At 42.4% G+C, this 20,421-nt stretch overlaps 1 protein-coding gene across 1 annotated transcript in view; it reads right to left on the bottom strand.

Annotated features, from left to right (window-relative positions):
- CELF4 (CUGBP, Elav-like family member 4) overlaps nucleotides 1-20,421 on the bottom strand; it is a 695,746-nt gene that overhangs the window by 63,941 nt on the left and 611,384 nt on the right. Inside the window, exons 7-8 of the mRNA XM_009331557.1 lie at nucleotides 17,722-17,850; nucleotides 12,790-12,869 (exon numbers count right to left, since the gene is read on the bottom strand). Coding sequence (XP_009329832.1) covers nucleotides 12,790-12,869; nucleotides 17,722-17,850 — 209 coding nt within the window. The remainder of the gene's footprint in view (nucleotides 1-12,789; nucleotides 12,870-17,721; nucleotides 17,851-20,421) is intronic.

The raw sequence follows: 20,421 nt of genomic DNA, 5'->3' as shown, positions 1-20,421 counted from the left end.
GGCTACTTGGAATTGGCATTTATCTCCTTTCCCATCAAATCAACCTCCTTTTTCAAGTGCTTTGATATCTACTGATGAAAATAATAATATAAGGGCTGTATTATTATGCCTTCCCTCTTCTTTCTTGGGCCAGCAAGTCTACTTAATATGACCATCTTGCTTCCCGTCTTCGTCCCGTGCACGGTAATGAATTGCTCCCCTTAGTCAGCAGAGTCAGGTGCTCTCTAGGCTGGCGGGGCGAGGGAAAAGATGGAGGAAAAATCACTCTGTGCCACACTCACTTTGTAATCCCTAATCAGAGTCCTCTGTGGGAAAAACTAATTTCCCAGCCTGTCTTGACATGTGAAATAAAGTCATTCTTGAAAACGGGAGCTTGACAGGTCACTTGTGAAATTTCATATTCAACTAAAAATAAAATATCCATCCATTGATATTTCATTTAAAGGCAAAGGAAAAAAAATCTTTTGCCTGGTTGTTGGGACTGTTTCCCATTAGCTATGTCCTTCCAAGTGGAGTGTATACAGAAATTAAGCAAAAATTTTTCAGGAGACCAAATAATACTCCACGGAATCAGGGAAAGTTGCTTCTCCCTAGAACAATACTCATAGGAAAAGTTTTGTGAAGATATTTCCTTGCAGAATATATGCCTGAATTTTCTTTTCCTGTCAGCCCTATAAGTTTCCTCTGACTCAGTAGGTTACCAATCTCTACAGATGGTTAGACATCTTTTTCTTGCAAAACTGATGAATTTGGGCCTAATTCGCCAAAGCCATTAAATCATGTTTCACTTTAAGCTTAGTGAATGTCCTATTGGAGGTAAGCATACACTTAAGTACCTTACTGCAAGGGTGTTTCTCTCATACGGGTGGACTTTTATATCTTGGTTAGCTCAAATGGAGCCAGTTAAAAGTTCTGGGCCAAAAACATTTAAAAAAGGTTTGTTAACGTTAAAGTTCCAGTGACTAAAGCTCTTCAGTATAAGAGATCTGAATGTGCAGATCCCATTAAGTATCATTTCAAATCCCATATCCCATATCCCATTTCAAAATGTCAGCCGTGCACACCAGCTAAGATGCTTAAATGAATAGGTGCTGCTGGACACTTCTCATTTGGGCAATCAGACTGCCTTCCTAAGTGTCACCACGTGAATGGGGTTGCTTGTGTTGGAAAGTTTGCCTCAGCACACCCTTTGTGACTGCAAAGCAGAGCTGGGAGGATGCTGACCTTCAGCAAGCCATTCAGGGTAGTATTTCCACACAAGGATCCTTGATGTTAGGGCCCGAAAGCAAAGGAGGATTTCTTTGCTTTGGGCTCTGTCAGATCAGGCCATTTGGTATGATGCCTCCTCAGTTTGAAAACAAAACCAGATTTTTTGCGGAAATGCCTGTGTGGCTCTACTGAAAATAGGGCTGCTGAATTAGCCAGTGGGGGCTTGACCCCAACCTGTGATTTTAGACAAGCAAAAAAGAAACTACTGTCCAATTAAAACTGTGGAGTAGAGGGAATTTTAGCTAGGTAGAAATGTAATTACCCATGCTGGAAGATGGCCAGAAGACCAGGACTAACATCCCTCCCCTCCTGTGAAATAAGCTATGTTTTTCTGTACTCAGGGCTTCAATTTCATGTCTCATCTGAAAGATGAGTAGGACGGCAGTCACTAGGAATGATTTCCACTGTACAGTCCTGAGAGCTGGTTTAGACACATTTGAGATGAGAGTGACAGAGACAGAGCGAGGAAAGGAGGCATTCATCCAGGGCTGGAGTGACAGACCCTTTGATAATGCTGCTCCCTCGGTAGAGGGGTTTCTTCATGCAATGTCTAAGCAGAGAGAGTTGCTGCAGGTACTTCCCTTCACAGGTCTCCGGAGCTGTAATTTATTTGGAGTGGAAGCTTGATTTAGGTTTTACTTGCCCATACACTACTTAGCAGGTGTCTCTCTGAGCTAAAGTTATTGCTTTCCACAGGGCAACAGAATCATTGGCTCCTGGTGGCACTGTACCCAATTCTAATTAGAAAGAACTGATATATAACCTGGGTATTAGTATGCCCCTCAAATCAAAGCCAGATAGCCAAACAACCTAAACTTCAAAGCAGGGTTCTGCAAGCAGTTCTGCATTTTTCAGCTCAGTCTACGGATGATAAAAGTCCTCACAGAACCGTTTGCCTTCCGTAATGCATTATGAAGTGGAAAGTGTTGTTATACCGGCAGACTGGAAATTCTTACCCGCTATTTAGGAATATGAAAGCAATAAAAAATTCTTTTTTGTCCATTTGAAGAAAAACTTAAAGTCCAGAATTCAAAAGAAAATGTTATAGGTTTCCCTTTCCCAATAACAGTAACATGGTTTGGAAGATAAGGTATGTTTAGTTCTGTATTTATTAAAAAAATACTTGCCCTGAAAATATTCTTACAGCAACGAATGATGACTTGATGTAATTTTTTTATAAATTATTATTACTATTAAGAAAATGTTTGGTAGCTACAGCACAGAGCCCCATGAAAGCTACTATCTGAATGATGCCTCCTTCTAGCTAAATAGGCAAGGATGAAAACAGAAGAAGTGGAATAATTCCAGAGCCATAAAGTGAATTGTCTGTTGTCACAGCGAGGCAGCATCACAACCAGGTATGGAGCCCCTGATGCTTCGGGGCACTGCTCACATGAGCTCCACTCTTCCCTGGCAGTTCAGGATGAGGACATGAACAGCCTAAGATGACTTGGAAAGGAACAGATGTTGAAGAAGGGCTGGCAAGCTGGGCAGATACATTTCAACTGTGCATGTGACATAAAAGAACATTTCAGCGGCACTGAGTTGCAAACATGCTGCACATGACTGGGCATCCCAGATCACTGTCATGCTGTATGACTCTAGGCTACCATGGTGTAAAGCATGTTTTTTGACTGGGATAGTGAGAAGTATTTGCATTTTTCAGCATATTTAAACTGAAGATCTCCAAGCACTGTACAGCCAGGGTCATTAATTGATAAATGATTCTGCTTGCAGGGAGGTATCACACATGCTTTACTATGGTGAAACAGGTGGTCAACTGAAGCTATGAGATGGTGTAAACTCAGTGAAGCTCTGCTGGTTTTGGTGGAACAAGAAGTTGGTTTATGCTGAAGGATCTGCCCTGGCTGCGTTCAACTCCACTAAGACTGAAATGTGTCTCCTTGCTGCTGGGTGAGACTTCACAACCACTGTTCCTGTGAGTACCACACAGACCTTTGGGATGGGAAGTCAAGCATATTCCCCTACCTGATTTCACTTGCCAGCGGACATCTGAAGCAAAGACATTGGTGTCTGATAGGATGCTTCACATTTGTGAATTTGTGCGGACTTCAGCTGAGGGTCTTATCTGAAAGTTACTTTTTTGATCTAAATACATCTTTGCCCTTTAAAAATTCATTTTGATCTTTGCAAAACCCATTTGGGTAATAGCTACTGAATCACTTAATGCCGACTATGTTTTGGATAGGGATAGTGATCTACCAATTATTAAGGTCTTTCTGTTTTCCTTACAAGGATGTGTGTTATCAAGCCAGACCACACACCTGAGCAGGGCTGGGAAGGAGTGGATTAAAGGGAAGCAAGCAGAAGCATCCAGAGTGATTTAATGTTGATCCAGAGCCTACTTAAATCAAAGGGAAGATGCCACCGATGTAAATGAGGTTTGGAGCAAAAAAAAAAGAGGAAGGGACAAGGGGGGAAGAAAGCAAGCAAAGATGCAAAGACCTAACACTGACATCTTCATTCCTCTCTGCGGTGGGAAGAGCATGTCCTTATTAGAGGAAGGTGGTGATGCCTGGTGGAGCTCCCTCCCGTAGGCTGGGAACACCCCTGTTGGGCAGGCAGCCTTTTATGCCTCCCAGGCTGAAGGCTTATCAACGTCTCTGATATCCCAAAAAGGTCAGTGTTTGTGAATCATTTTAGCTCCCGCAAGTCCTAATCTCATCCAGACGAGAAAAGTGTTGAGTGCAGCGAGACTCTCAGGGGCTGCTGCCGGCATCAGGACTTGGGCAATGCTTGGCAGTGGCACGGTCCCACTCCCGCTTTCCCCCAGCCGCCACCATGACTGTTGATTTCGTTCCCAACTCCCCATGGACCCATAAAGAGATGTTATGGAGCCAATTAAATTCTTTTGTCTAGAGTGAGGCTATGCGGCTCATGAGCAGTTATCCCTCTTATCCCATTTGGAGGCAATGAATGCGGCAGTTCGGAGGGAGTGAGGAAGCCTGGGGAAGATGGCGAGTGAAGCCTGTCACGTCCCACAGCTCTCTTCGCTGTCCTGCCAGATGCCTGCGCGGCTACGGAGATGTGACTAAAGAAGTAAAGGCCGTCTTTGGCACCAGTATGATTCATACCCCCTGTCAGGCAGCCAGGCTGCCTGGATTTCTATTCTGGGACCCAGAAACATGTGATTTATTAGTTCATTTATGGAACAAGGGGGGAGGCAGGGAACATGGTCCTATGATTTTGTTTTTTATAGAAAGCATTAAGGGAAATTATGGTAACACTGGGAAACTGCTGGCCCAAAGCTTGTAGAATCAGCTGTCTTGGTGGCAGCAGTGGGGTGGGATGGTCTATGAAACTTAGTCCCCCTCCAGCCAGAACCCACTGCCCAAAGGAAAGTGAGGCTGAGGTATCAAGAGCCATTGGATTTTGATGGAAGAAATGATTGCAAATTAACATCTAGCTATTACACATCCATTACTTCTTTCATCCCAAAGGACAACACATGACTTTATAAATGGTGTTTAGGTAGCATATTCAGAAAAATCATTTGTTACTGGAAGGAGGGCCAGGCCTGCTCTTGGTGAGTTATGAATGGGTTCCTAATGTATTATTATTTTTTAATAGAAGGAATGGGTGTGCTGTGCCTTGCCTTGAGTTAAATAAGCCAGTCTGTGTGTTACACAAAGGCATTTCATGGAATGCGTGTTCTTTAAAGAGCAGAAGATCAGCAATGAAGAGAAAAAAAATGAGTCTGAGCTGGCATGTCTATTCTCTTCCATCAGCTTCTCCAACATCAACAGTGTAAAATAAGGCCTCAGCCTTCTGTATTAATCTGAGCAGATGGACTTGCGTTGATGATACCCCACTCTGCCCTAGACTTTGTGACTTTTGGGCATGTAACTTTAGGGCAAATCCAGCTATAAGGCATGAAAGGCATTTAGATGCTGGACTCTCATCAACTTTCACCTGGAATTACCTTTGAAAATCCCCCCGTTATATTTCTGTGTTCATGTAAAACTAAAGTCTAATGACTTTCCCATTTCCTACTTACCCTGACAGCCTGAGGGGGTCACTGACTCTCTATCTTTCTACTGACTGTCACAAGGCAGCTTTTATTAACTGAGGACTTGAGCCCATGCTGGAATCTAAATGAGAGTAAATTTTTGTTGGTTAATTGATACTCTGAATCGTGGTCTGTTTAATTGTTATCTATTTGTATTATGAGTTTGTCTAAGGTTCTGTTTATGTTACCTGAATTTTGAAGACACCCTTGGGAAGTGAGGTGGTGGACTGATGGCTTCAAGTTTGACCTTCTTAATTCTATTTTGTCCAGATTTAAGTAAATATTAATATTTAGATGCTCAAGCATCCACCAGTTATTACTTCTCTACTGGGACCAGGAACAAGAATTGCTGTGACCTTGGCAGTGAACTGATTAAATATACTGATTAATTGTGTGTAAGACCAGTTCATTCCCAGACATTGTATTGTTGCTTCTTTTGCTTATCTCTTATGTCTTGTCTCTTAGAGGGACATTTGAATTACCTGATTGCAGCCATTTTGGGTTATCTGTTCTAAACCATCAATTACTTAAGACAGACAGATGTCTCTCTGAAGGGCTAGTCTCTCTCTATCAACTGTAAGGGAAGTGTAGATGATAAGATTACAGGTGACCCCGAAGTTTTATACTTTGACCAACACTTTGACGTAATTCAGGCAGGTCAACCCTGGCCTTCAGTTGGTAAACTGCTGAGTGTGGGAACTTTCCTGTAAGAGGTTTGTATGGTGCTTAGCACACAGCAATTCCATGTGAGACCAACAATAACCACATTTCCAACAGCAGTAGTCTGAGAGGAAATCTGCTAGAGTCTAAGAGAGTGGAGAGCATGTTTGTGTTGAGGTGAGACCTGCAAACATGAAGCTGTGGTTTCATACACCCAGCTCACAGATTTGGTTGACTTCCTGAAGGTGTGTCTTGCTGGAAGTGGAACATGCTACAAGTTTTGAATTGCAGTCAAACTCCCTCAACTTAGTGGAAATGACAAATCCTCCTTCTGAGCACTAAAGGCTGCCATGAGCCTGAAGGGAGAAGGGGCGTGTGCAGCTGGATGTGTGTGTGTATTTGCGAAGAAGGAAAGAGAGATGAGGAAAGTTTCTCCTATGAAAGAAATGATCCAATTTGAAGCGAGTCCCTCATGGGAAGAGCTGTGACAGAGGCTGCTCTGTTCCTGTTAATTTTCACAGTGCAGCTGTCAGCGGGTCTGTAAATAGTACTCCGCGAAGCCAACACTTCCTATCCACACATCAACCATTCAATTAACAGAAGAACAGAAGAAGGAAATAAAGTGCACCACAGCCTTCTATCACAGCTTTGATGTTTCCCAGCAATTTATGAAAGTGTACACAAATCTAATTACAAGCCCCACTGCTTCCCATTTACATGGAGCTCCTCAAGTTCAGAGCTGTTTATATCAAAATAATTGTTAAAAATACCTCAGCTGATCTATGGCATTGTGGCCCCCCACTCACTGGAGCTGCCACGCTGCTCCTCCCAGGGAGTTTCTGCCGACTCAGCGCTTTGGTGCCAGTGTGCACACATAATAACAGCCGCTTCCCCACCGTTCTGCAAGAGAAGTGCCCGGGCTACAACTTCATCATGCCCACAAAGGCCTATTTTCCTTCTTTCCTCCAACTGCTCAGAGCTCCTTCTGCAGACTCTCACTGCTTTCTTTTCCACTCCTAATTCACCTAAATATTCCTCTGCTGTGTTGACAGGGTGTGAGAACAGCTGCTTGGCCTGTTTCCGTAATGGGACTGTGTCTGAAGGCAACTTCACAGTCTTTTGCAAAGTCGTAACTGCACTGTAGGAATGCACATCAATAATAACAGCAGTCATCATAAACATGAGCCGGGGGTTGGTTTCTTTGATGGGGTGCCTGACCATCCAGAGTCAGGAAGATGGGAACCGGTGCCCTGTTTGCCATGTGTTTGAAAGAGGGCCACTGCACATGATGTATTGACAATGACATTTGTTTCTCGGGGCAATCTTTTATAACCTCATATTTAAGTCACTCTCACTTGGTGAGAAAAGGTGAAAAATTTCTCTGGTTTAATTAATGGCAATCTCTTACGGCATGAGAGGGTAGATAGTATGTTGTATAAGGCAAGAAAAGAATCCCTTCATCTGACTATTAATTGTGTTTGGTTGGGAATTTTGGTGCCATGGGTGGACTTTCAAGAAGCATGGTAGGTGGAGGCTGAAAGTCAACCTTGTTCAAGGTGTTGTGTCATTCATATTTTCTTGATTAATAAAGAAAATAATAAATACAACAACTAGAGTTCTAATTGGTCTGTCACCTAACAACACTGAGCAATAACTGCATAATTTTGCATAGGTGGTTCCTGAGCAGAGATTTGAAGTTGTTTTTGTCATTTGTGTTGATAAGAGCTGCACAGAAAAATGTTGAAATAAAAGCCCCCCCAAGTTAACAAAGTTTTGGGTTGCAGTACTTTTTTTTTTTTTTTGAAGTTCAACTAAGTTGCATCTTTCTCTGAAAGGCAGACATCTGTTCAATACTTGTATCCAAGTCTCACATTTTCCTTTCTTTTCACAAAACCAGGGAATCCATCTGAAAAAGTAATTTTCAAGGAAGATGTTCAGCCAGGCGGAGATAGACTTGGGATGCTATTGCCTGGACACAGAAGAAAATGCTGTGGTTTGACCAAGCTGATGCAGACTTCTATAGCAAAACAAAAGAGGACTTGGCCTGTGTGATGGGGGAAGCCACCTTAGAGAGCTCTGGAGGTCTTAATGGCCTTAAATTTCATTAATTAAAGCAAGATACAGAATGAACATGGTGCTGACAATCAGTGTTAGGCAAGTTCACAGTACACCTAATGGATCATGAGTGGACTCAGATGCGGGATACCTGGTTTCTGAATCCCAAATTGCTTTACTTGGGCAGCAAACATGCAGAATGGGATTCGGCTTCCCTTGCACTGGTCATGAAGCTAGGTGTCCACTCTAAGCCGTTTACTCCTTGCTCACTCAGTGAGGAAGCAGATGCTTCCATGGCTCAGTCAGGCAATCTTAAAATACATGTCTGAGGTATGTGGGAAGAAGAGAGGTCAAATGGATAGCTTTAATATCTGATTTGCAGGTGGCTAATGTCAGCTGGTATAGAGTCACCCTAGATCTTTAGCTCCAGCAAGATTACTGTGGCAGCAACAAGTGCAGCAGAAGGATTTCAGGGTGGCAAGAGTGTATCACTGGTGAGCAAAGGCAATTGGAGACTCTGAGACATCTGCAGGAAGTAAGTGTTTTTAGCTTTTTTTTTTAGACGGTATGGGTCCTTTTTCATTCTAAGTTGCACTTGAGGTGAAGAACCACTATTTTGGAACTGGCAGACCATAGGAATCCAACACCTAAAATTAGCTAAAATGTACACTTCTATTTGGGTTTTGGTTTGACCAGTTTCAAAAACTATTTCTGTAAAATAAAATTCCTCCAGAGGTATCTGTTTCTCTCTATTGATTGTAATAGAAACTTAGATGACAAACACTTAGATGACAACCTCAGACACAGTTCCTTAGTTTCTGGATGTCTCAAATTAGGTGAGACAGGTCCCACCTCAGGTATTCAGTCTAATGCTGTTATGGAGATCTCCACTATAATTAATGAAAGGGACAGGCAGTCCCAGGACTGGGATTATTAGCCCATCCTAGCACAGATAAATAAAGGGAAGAATGCACAAATCTCTAGAAATGTCTCTCTCTCTCCTTTCTGTAGGAATCCTAGAGGATGTTTAGAATAGATTACAAACTTTTAGACCGTTAAAGCTAAATCAAATGAATCACACTTTTCACTTCTTCTCACCTCTATGCAGAAAATGTAGATAACAGTACTGTTTTACCCCTTCCAGGAATTAATTCATAACAAAAGAAAATCTGAGGTGCCATGGTGGGCAAAAAAGGTGCAACAGTAGTATAGTTTTTAACCCTGTGTACTTTCTGGGTAGGATAAAGGCTACTGTGATGTGTGATGAAGCGTGGGTAGAGTTTATTCTGTGTGGGTGGATGGACAAGGCCATATCTTAGATGTTTTAGATGTGTTGTGCAGAACGACTCTTCAACATTTGGCTGTCACCCGGATATGAAGACATGGAGAGAAGGAGAAAACCAAGCTGAAGATGATGCCTAGGTAGAAGTATGAATGACAGGTAGGATGATAATATTGTCCACAGTGATTGAGAATGGAGGCAGAGGAGAGAGGAGACAGGGTTTGGGAGGAAAAGTTCAAGAGCTGTGTTTTATGCATATTGAGCTTGATCTGACAGCTAGACATCCACTAGGAGATGCTGGAAAGACAGGCCAAGGCTTTAGTTTGGACAGGAGTCAGTCCTGCAGTAGAGAGGTTAGATCTGCAAGCTGTCACTATAGAAGTAATAGCTGAATTTGTGTTGGTGGATAAGGCTGCTAGGGATACAGCTTGGATGAGGAAGGGAAGAGAATGAAGTGAAGTGACTTGTTTATGCCCCCATATGGACGGGGAAGAAAGACAGGAGGGGACAGAGTAACCAAAGCTAAAAGTACAGGGCATATAATTGCTATAAATACATTATAAATATGTGCAAAAGTACATGAAAATTATGATCTTTCATAAAAGAGGACATGGAGGTCAAGTAAAACACTACAGTAAAGCTGATGAGTTGATAGGCAATATGAGTTAAATAGACGCCAAAAAGCTCTCTTGGCAGGTAGATACAGAAAGAACTTTGGGCCTGCTCAAAAGTAAGGGATTTTGGGAAGTTATTTCTAAAAGCAATTGACTGTGTGAAAATTGGAAAGCTGTAGACCCTTAGGAGAAACAAATGCCTTGCATAGAGAAGTGGGCTTGTGACGGATGGTGGTCAGGCACCTGTCCAAGGAAAGGTTAATAAAAAAAAAAAAAAGGAAAAAAACTTTCATAAAAGAAAGTTGCCTTTTGAAACTATTAGGCAACATATGTTGTGTGAACAGGAAGTCACAGTAGAGCAATAATCCTGACAGCTGTGGAGAAACAGGAGTCTGCCGCAGGAACGAACGGCTCGAGACCTGACAAGAATGATGATGGATGCCCCGTTGGTAGTACACGAGGACAAGGCAAGAGACGTTTAAATTGGCTGAACCACAGGACCAACTTTGAGTTGGCATCGCAGCCGGACAAATGAGGCCAGTCCTAATGGTGAGAGAAATGGGAGGGGGGATTGAAGGAAGATGGCAGCAATGCAGCCCTCCTTTCCAAGGACGAGGGCTACATCGCCATCTCACCACGAGGTGGCTGCATTTCTCTGTGAACGTCCAAGCCCTGCAAGAAGCTGCACACCCTGAAGCACCATGAAAATGAGAATGGGAACAGAGATCACTTGCAGGATTTGGCCCATCTCATTCAAAGCGTCTTAAGCATTTTGAGGCCCTGTGGCAAAAACAGTGTATGCTCCATGTCCTGATCAAGCGGTGGTCACTCAACAGGTCCTCACGGGTCTGCTTAGCCATGGTAACGGCCCGTGTGCCTGCTCGTAGCTCATGGGAGATGCAAGGCAATGCCACATAACTTAGCTTATAAAGAAGAGGATGAAATTAATAATTTCCTACTTGTTTTTCCTGTGAACTAAGAGTAGGTATGTGGACTGCTGCTGAGGTTCAGTCAATTCATGGCAACTTGTCAAGCCATGGAAACTCGATTGTGAATCTGGGATGTGCATCTAGTAAGGGTTAAACTGTGATGCTTTTTCAGATGCCCAGATTTGGTTATTCGAGAACATTTCTAGAACGGGTATTTGAGTCAAATAAGTCAACAGGAAAAATGGTCCCATAAAAAACTGACTGATGAAACGGCCGAATTCTTGATTGTTTTGCACATCCTAAATTCAGTTGATGTTAGCAGGATGGGACGGAAATTTGCTCCCAAGTGGTCAAGAGATGAGTATTTTTTCTTATCTAAAGTGAGCTGAAAATAGGAAGGATAAGGGCTGGGGAAGGATAAGGATATTTTGGATATAGTAGATCTAGATAAAATCTTCAAATCTCCTTGTTTTCTTTTCTGTTTTCTCCCATTTTTCTCTCACCTCTGTCACCTGAGTTTGCTAGCTTTTTGGGACAGGAACTGACTTTTTATTACACCTTTCTGTGGTACCACACCCTGTGGAACTGCAATTCCTGATGTCAGTTTATACACGTTATCACTTTGGATCAAAGTTTGGAAGAAAGTAATTAAAAGTACTTCTTTGACCTGTCTCAGGGAAGATGCTCATAATATTTCACTGTGGGATGTCAGCATCAAGCCCAGCATCTGGTTTTGTTAGAAGGAATCTTTTAGGAAGAGAATCCTAAAAATATTGTAATATTTCAAAAAATTGAGACTCCCATCTGTAAGGAGATTTTTTTCAATAGCGCCGCTGGTAAACATGTACTATTTTTAATCTGATTTGTGTAAGATGGGGTTCCAAAAAATGAGATCTTGATGATTTGTTACTTTTAGAAACCTTTCCCCCTACAACGAATTTTCTGTTTTCATCACTGCAAAGACCTAGAGACAATCTGCCAGCCCACCTGAAACTTATTTGGATAAATTAATGAATTTACATTAGAGTCTTTTACCGAAAGAGAGATTTTATACTCTTAAGAATCTTTTATTGAGCTTCCTGCATCCTTTCCAAGTTGTCGGCACGCTTCTTAGCCTTTCATGATTTACACTGTGAATAATTAGTAATAAAAATAATATACTATTATAATAAACTTCAGATTGTCTTTCCTTGCTGACAGTGGAATGCCTTACGTTCTTCTGGGTCTGTGTGATGGTGTACAAATATCACTTTGCATAGAAAATACATTTCCATTTCTACTTTCCTGAACTATCAGGCTTGAAACCCCATATTACTAGATATTTATCCAAGTGGAATGATCCCTCAAATGTTTCCTGGAAGATTCAGTAGTTGGTCTGACTATCTTTCAAAAGTTGGATGTAGGGGACCACGTTTACGGCTAGGTAGGCACTTTTGTAACAGCAGTGAGAGGTGCCCATCACTGTGTGATTTGTCTCTAGCTTTTAGTGCCACCATGTGAACATGCTGCTCTCTGCTGAATGCTGGCAAAAAGTTCTTTATTCTTCACCTAGAGGCAAGAACTCTTTGGGGAGGGAAAGCAAAGAAGCCCTTAGACACAAGTTTCTGCTTGATTCATCCCTCTGAAACTTGAAAGGTTACACTCATGGTAAGTTTGACCCAATGTTTTTGGCATCTGTGAGCTATATGTCTTTTTTTCATGTCATCAAAACTGCTGGTGACAGAACACAGCACCCCTTGGGGTTCTGCGCCTATGTGAAATGACAGTGTCTTCCTGGCCTTTCCAATGATGAGTTAAGCACACCCAAGGCCCTGCATGCCTGAGCTGTTATCCATTCTTCCCAGAAGATGAGTTGCAGAGCATAGATAAATCATCCCTCCTCCTCAATCAGGCCACAGGGCAGGAAAGGCTGGACCAGTCCTCACTTGCCCATGCTACAGAGCTACTCACCGGCATTGTCTGGCTGCCATGCAAGGCATTAATGGCTGCTTGGGCCTCTGCATGTGAAGAGTATTTCACAAATGCACACCCTGGAAGAGTAAAAAGAAGAACGTAAGAAAGGTTGCATTGGTACCATGAAAGTCAACCTAGCTGAGTATCCTGTCTTCAGAACTGGCCAATAAAGAAGGTAGTGGAGAAAGTGTAACAAACAAATATGCTCTTGGTTATTCCTTCCCAAAGTCAAGTCATCAGCAACCTGAGGACCTTTTGAGGCAAAGCCACATCAAGAATTCCCACGCTGCTTGTAATGGGCACTGATGGACCCAAACTTAACAAGTACTTTTTAAATCCACTTATCTTTTGACCTCCACAGCTTCCAATGGCAGTGTTGCACAATTTTACAATTTATTGGGTGAAAATGAATTTCCTTTCATTTATATTGGACTTAATGCTGAATGCTCCTCCCTCTGGGGTAATGAGAAGCAGGAAGAAAGTGTGTAAAAGTTATCAGAAAGTTACATATACTTGTTACAAGCAACCGCAGGCCAGCTGTACAGAAAGCATTCAGGTTACTCTAAACCCACAAGGTACCTTATCATATCACTGTCTGGTAGAGCTCCATGACAGACTGCTCAGAGCTTGTCTTGGCTCTAAGCAGCCTTGGTCTGACAAAGCATAGACAGCTTTTGATGAAGAAGCTGGGATGAAGGAGATCCACATGTGATGATTGCCATCCTGCCACCACCAAAATTTGAATCTTAGTCTTTCACCATGAGCCGCAGAGCCAGTGCCTGTATAGGTGTTTTCCTCTGGACATTAGAAAAATGTAGGCAGTGTTTCTCTGGCCTGCATTGCCATGTGAGGAATCTCTCACTGAGCTCTTACATTAAGTTTTAGGGCAGAAAGGTGCATTTATGAATATGTGCTAGAGTGCACAAATGATCAACACTTCAAAGGGTCACATGCACCACTAGAATGGGGGTACTGCTAACACTCTTAGCTACAAGCAAACTAATTCAGAGAGAGGAATTGTAATTTCCATATGCTAAGGTGGTTTTTGGAACAGATTGGGAGAGATCTGAGAAGTTCTGGCTTCCATCCCCTTCTATTACTACCGAAGACTTTTGAGCTTTTAATCAATTTGCAAAGCCACAGCTGTTTCCCTAAAGGGGTGCAGATCACTGTGCAGGGGATGCCAGTCCTGACAACGGGACAGATCTCCTTTATTCCCTTTGCAGAATCTTTAGAAGGTTGACACTCCCTTATGGATCCATACAGTGCAGGGTGAAAACTGAAGCATTAGAACACCCCATTTACAAACTAGAAGAAGGACCCCCAGAGGTCCCTAAAATCATCACTGCAGGCTGATAGAAGTGAGATTGAAGAAAGCAGTGATAGTCCCTTCTAAAAATAATACACACATACGAAAGTAGCTTACAGTTAGGGGTCCTTCACTTTGCATTACCCCCTCAGCACTGTGCTTAGACTGTATTTCAAGAAAAACACAATGATTGCTGCTAATAGTTGGATCTAATTTATAAGGAGCTGAAAGGAGACAATCATGAGAAAATGAGATAGATAAACTTCAGCTGGAAACAATAGGGATCAATTATGACATAATCTCAGCCCAGCATTCCTGGGCTCCTGACATACTATGCCTTCCTCTTCATTAATCAGAGATAATCCAGAATTAGGGTGTTTAATTATTTGCAGAGATTCTTTTGTACTTTCTGTCTCTAAAAAAAAGATGCTGATTAGCAAATATACAAAAGCTTTCCAGCTCCAGTCACCCATTGTATTTAGAGCAGGATTTTTGGCTGCAGCGTTGCTGTCATGTTGAAGGCTTCACTCTCTTCAAGTGAAATCCACCCCTGTGCTGATGGATCAGTGGAGCTCAACAAAGGTGGGAATGAAGGGAGCAGCAGGCATTTATCTTGTTTAATGCCCATGATATTAATGGGATCCCTCCTACTGCTTCCAGTATGTTTTGAGGTAGCAGAGTGAGTGAAAACTCAGCTTTCACTGGTGTGTGGTGGGAAGGCAATAACAGAGATCCCAACATTTTGGCCCTTTTGTTTGTATGTTCAATGGGATGGCTTCTGTACACAACATCAAATGTGCACATAATCTTCTTCCCTCCTACTTTCACCAGAACTCACTCCAGGGCCTCATGAGCTGAGGGTGTGTGTCATGCCAGCCTCCTCAGACCAATGGTGTCCCCTTGACAGGAGCAGATCTGGAGTTTGAAGGGATTTTGACACGCAGGGAGATATATAACCTGTGCTGAACAGCAAGATAGATGTGCTCAAATGTTTTTTTCTTTCCTTTCTTCCAGACTATAGATCTGAAAGGGCTGCTCTGACTGTCTTGTCAACTTGAAGGAGACTGCAGAGTCAGGGCCTAAGGTTATAATTGCAGAGGGTGTTAAGACCCCTCTTGGAACTTCTGGAGGTGTGGGAAATCTGAGTTACTGAAGTAGACAGCTGCTGAATGGAGGGAAAAAAAGGGAAAGAAAAAAAAAGAGGCTGTCTAGAGAGCAGCAATGCAGACCTTGTGGGTCCTGCTGGCTTGCTGAACTGGACCCACTTCAGCTTTCTCACCTGAGGACTCCTGCTGAGGACTCCTGCACTCCTGGCTGCACACTGGTGAGCTTTACCTGGAAGTGTGCAGGAAGGCGCCTTCCTCTCCCACCTCTCCCAAGAGAGGCAAGTTCTGCATTCCTTTTCAGGCAGACAAATGCCTCAGTCCCAGCTCTTCTGCTACCTTGTTGCATGCTCCAGCCTCTGTGCCTACCCCTGAGTGACTCATGCAGGAGATATTTCTGCAGCCCTTGAAGGGCCTGCCTCATGGCTCAGGGCATCACCCATGGCTTCAGGCAAGGTTCAGGCAGCTTTCTGGCTGTGACTGGACTGTGGTGGCATTAAAATGGTAAGCTGGGACCTACCTTCTGAGAGTGTTGCTTGCATCCTCCAGAGGTGTCTGGAGGACTTAGAGGCTCACCACGGGGATGGCTGGTGGGGCTTTACATAATGGGTTGGGTAGGACTGAAGTCTATGGGGTCTGATTGCTATCTGGCACTTAGACAATCTGCTTGAATCTCAATTTAGGTGGAATTTAAGCCTTATGGGTTTTACCCAAAATAAGTAGCTCACAAGCAATATTGGTTTCTAGCAGATGGAAAACATTACAGACTGAGGATAACTTTGTGGGAGTTGTGGCTCGCCCGACTGTCTCCTAAGATAAGGGCACTAGCCTTAAGTTTTCTGTTGGATTGACTGCTCTGTGTGCTTGTATGTAACTCTGTGTGTGTAAATTAGGAGCTTCACATTCTCAGAAATAGCACCAGCAAATGGAAGCTGGTAATATTAACTCTGTCAAGGCTCAGTATTGATCCTGAACAGCTCAGTGAAATGCAAGCCTGAGACTGCAGCCCGCTAGCACTAATAATTAAACTGGTTAGCAATATGGAGCTGCCACTCAGATTCAGACTTATAATGAAATTGTTCAAGAAAAAAAAAATAGAGCAAGTATGAATACAAGTCTGTGGGTTGGATCTCCTTTGGAACCTCTTGCAGATCTCAGACGTTATTGCTTTTATTATCACTCTGTTTAACTCCTTTGTCATTAGGTTTTGTTCTGTACAATTCCGGGTGGAGGCAGACAGACATATTTTTTTTGCTTTTCTCCAATTTACTGATTTGTTCAGTGAATGGATTGCTTAACTTTCTACCGTTATGACGGTTGCAGCTCTTCTAGGCCAACCTCGCCTACCCCTTTTCAGTGGGGCAGCCCCTGTCTTTGGGTGTCATGAAACTAAAGTAGCCATACAATTGAAGAAAGGTACCCACAGTTTATTTTCAGCCATTTATGTCAGGAAGGCTGAGCTTTGCTGACTTATATCAAACAGCTGCCCTATAATGCTGGTGTGAAGTCTTTTTTGGCTGCCAGTGATTTTATGGAACAGCAATATCTTTCTCCAGTGTATCACTGCGATTTGGATTTTTTTGCCTCTCTGTTGCAAAAATATGCTGGTTGATGTTCTCACATGTCAAAATATCCAGTGAGATGAACTGCGTCAGCAGGACTGGTCTCTTCCCTGGTGCTGCACATTCCAGCACAGTTTAGTATATATTATATGCAGATCAATATTTAATGGACACATTATACTGTCAAGAGAAAAGGGCTTCCTATTCAAATTGAACTTACTTTGTCTAGAGAGTGATGGGGAAAAAAAATGACCCTCACATTCAAGAGAGAACTCTCATTCTTACACCTGGGCTGTAGAAAAGGATCCTTTGTGCTATCCAGGTAACAAGTGATGCCAAAAAGTGGCAGAAGGAGGTAAGGCACCTAGTTTTGCAATGAAGCATTTGCATGTTTCAAATAGTAAATGTCTACTGAGTGTAATGTTTAAATCAGCACCTGTACCCTTGCAATTACGATCAATGGCTGGTGTGTATCTATGCAAAGTTCAGCTGAAGAAGGGGAAGACCTGGGGCTGGTGGGTGGAAAACAAGCAGACACGGTGGTGGAGCGGGTGAGTCAAGATGTAAAGTAGCAACCTTGGCTTTGTTTAAAGAAAGAATTGACCTGTTCAACAGGGTGGGGAGAGCACATCCTGAGTGAATGTAAAGGCCCTGTATTCAGAGGGGAGGTTCTGCCCTGCAAGCAAACAGCAATAGGCATCAATTTTCACACAGTGAGACATAGCTTGTTGCGGGGCATGTGTTTTTAAGTGCAATCACCTTTTGCCTCTCATGCACAAGCAGACAGTGACCAGCAAAGAAGTGGCCTCCCTTGGCAAATGCGACCCCTCTTAATGTAGGAGATGCTGTCCTGGAGGCTGCCTAGTGACTTTCTCACGCCAGAAAATGATACATACACTGAGACCGGGTCTAGCTTGACACTAAAGCCACAGTGTGCCACAAGCCATCACCTTACCTTTGCTGTTGCCATCGGGTCCCCGAAGGATTGTGCACTCCTCAATGTTGCCAAATGCCTCGAATAGCCTGCGCACGTCATCTTCTGACTGCTGCTTATTGAGCATGCCCACAAAGAGTTTTCTGTCTTCTGGAACAAAATAAAGAGATGCTTACCATATTTCAGGAGGGATGTGAAAGCCAAGATGGCTCAGTATCACATGAAAACAAATGGTGATTTCATTTAGCTGACATATTTCAGACGCTGCTAATCATTTCAGGTGGCTGGCTCAAAAAACCTTTATAACATCTGACTTTCAATGAGTACTTGAGAATAATTTGACAATTAAAAAAAAAAAAAAACAACAAAACAAAAACATACCCAAAAGGTTTGGTTATATACAAAATCTTTAACTGCTTCTAAAAATCTAGGCACCGAAGTCTTCCAAATCAGCTTTTTCTGATCAATTTTTGCAGTCAGCTTTCAGTAACTGAAATGACAACATTGTTCAGACTGCAATCCAAGAGGAATGTGGATAAAGATAGTACATACAAATAAAGTCCAAACAAAAAATCACATAAGTTAGTAGCCCTCGCAATACTAAATAAGTTGCAGGAAAAAAATGTTTAACGTAAGCTGTTTTAAATTAGGATATAATGGAAGCCACAGTCTGTAAAAGGATATTTGTCATTCATACCTACTCACAGACACATACCTACAAGTTTGGATGAGTTTTTTAATATACTTTTGAAGTTCATTTGAAATAAGCCTGAAGTTTTTGAAACATCTATTGTTTTTTTGAAACATAAAGTTAACTTATATGATTACTAATATCTGAGATAACTCAAGCAGATGGTATTTCATGTCAAAGCAGGACGTGATCTGCTAGTACATAATTGTATTTTGAATGAGAAAGGCTATTTATACTTGGACTTATACCAAGTATAGAGATCTTCAGTCCAGAATGAAACACCTTCAGAAATTGTTGGTGAAAACACACCAAACTAATGATTGCTGAGTTGGTAGAAACATCTCAGAGGGCACCGAGTGATGCCTCTAGATCAGGCTTACGTTCAGAGACTAGAAACATTACACCAAGAAGAAAAAAAAGAGAAATTTACATAGTTTACATTGTGTATGTAAACAGGCCATTTGCACATGATTCATAAACGTCTTATTTATCATTCATTAAACACTATGTAAATGTGTGAACCAAGAGTTTTTTTCAGAGCGGTTTACAGAGCAGATGTAACCAATTTGAATAAATATATGTAAATAAATAAATAAATAGTTTGATTTTTTTATTTATTTATTTTTAATGCACATGTTAACCTAAAGCTGAACAAAACATTGGTTTGCAACAACTCTTTTCTGGCTGACTAATTGGGCTATTTATGTCACCTTTGTTCACTGAGAAATCACTGGTGTAGACAATCTGTTCTGCTTCAACCAGTGTTTGATCAAAATTCCCCTCTCCAGTATGCACCTGTAAATTGGCAAATTACTTTATAGCCTTGGGTGAGGATAACTTTTCATGCAGTGGATATCGAGTGAGGATATTAGGAGCTTTCAATCCTTCAGTGGAGTTATCCACGTGAGCAAAAAGTGTACTGCCCACAGAAAACGAGGAGTTATGTTGCCTTCAGTTAGGCTGCTGAAATGGTAGGAAAAATAAGTTGAGGAGGGTACTCGTACATTTCTGATAGTGGAGAAAAAATGGGGATAGCCTTCCGAAAGTCATGTTAGAAGCAAGAAATATGCCTACTTTATGTTAGAATTGACTGAACAAAGGGACTTTTCGAAGTCTCAGCTGGCAACATAAAGTTCAGGCTTTAATGATGCACAAAGCCCTAACTAACACCATGTAGGTGTCCCCACCTCAAGAGAAGGTGCTTTGGACATCTGAAAGGTTTGTTTTCTTGATGGCCAAACTGACCTGCAAAAGAGACTCTCAGAGGCGACATATAAGCTTTAGAGAGGCAGCTACTGAAGTTGAGTGTGTGCTCTGTGGGGCATCTTTCAGTCTAGGGCTAGACAAAGCCTTGGAGAAAGAGTCCAGTCCAAACTCCAATGGTTGTCCAGATATTGGAGGAAAACCCGCCCAGCGAATGAGACCAGCTGTCCTGGAAGACGGGAGATATTTTAGGAAGGGGGCAGAGCAGTTGGAATGAACTGGGAACACCACCGGGAAAAGGCTTTGCCTAGAAAGTTTGTGTCTAGTAAGTACTTCCAGCACAGAAGCAGCATCTGTTATATTGTACTTTACACAGCTTCCTCTGTTTGAAATAAGCTGCATCAGCAAAAGCACTCCTATAGCTGTGTAACTGTATTTTCACCAGGCTTTTTGCTAATATAAATGTATCATTAAAAAAAAATCACATCTCTCCTCTGTCAGCAAAACTCTCTAGTGTGGACTGGCCTGAAACTGCCTTGTCTGGTTTAGTTTATGCAAAGCTAAAACCAGGTGTTTTAGGAACCACTTATTTTATTTTATTTTATTTTATTTTATTTTAGCCCCCTTTTCTGCATCTCTGCAGGGTACTAGAAGTGGTGATGCCCAGACCTGGCTGGCAGAAGATGTGGGGCTTTGGGGAGCTGCCCACAAGGTGGCCATCAGACCACCAGGAACAGGCTCTGCTAAAGGTGAGGACCACCTTCCCCAGGGGTTGCTGGTCCAGCCACTCCAGGGAAGGTGGCATGAAGGGGTCCCCCATGGCCAGC

Source organism: Pygoscelis adeliae, unplaced genomic scaffold, assembly GCF_000699105.1.
Source record: "Pygoscelis adeliae isolate BGI_AS28 unplaced genomic scaffold, ASM69910v1 Scaffold68, whole genome shotgun sequence".
Lineage (NCBI taxonomy): Eukaryota > Metazoa > Chordata > Aves > Sphenisciformes > Spheniscidae > Pygoscelis > Pygoscelis adeliae.
This window is presented reverse-complemented; position numbering and strand designations above follow the sequence as displayed.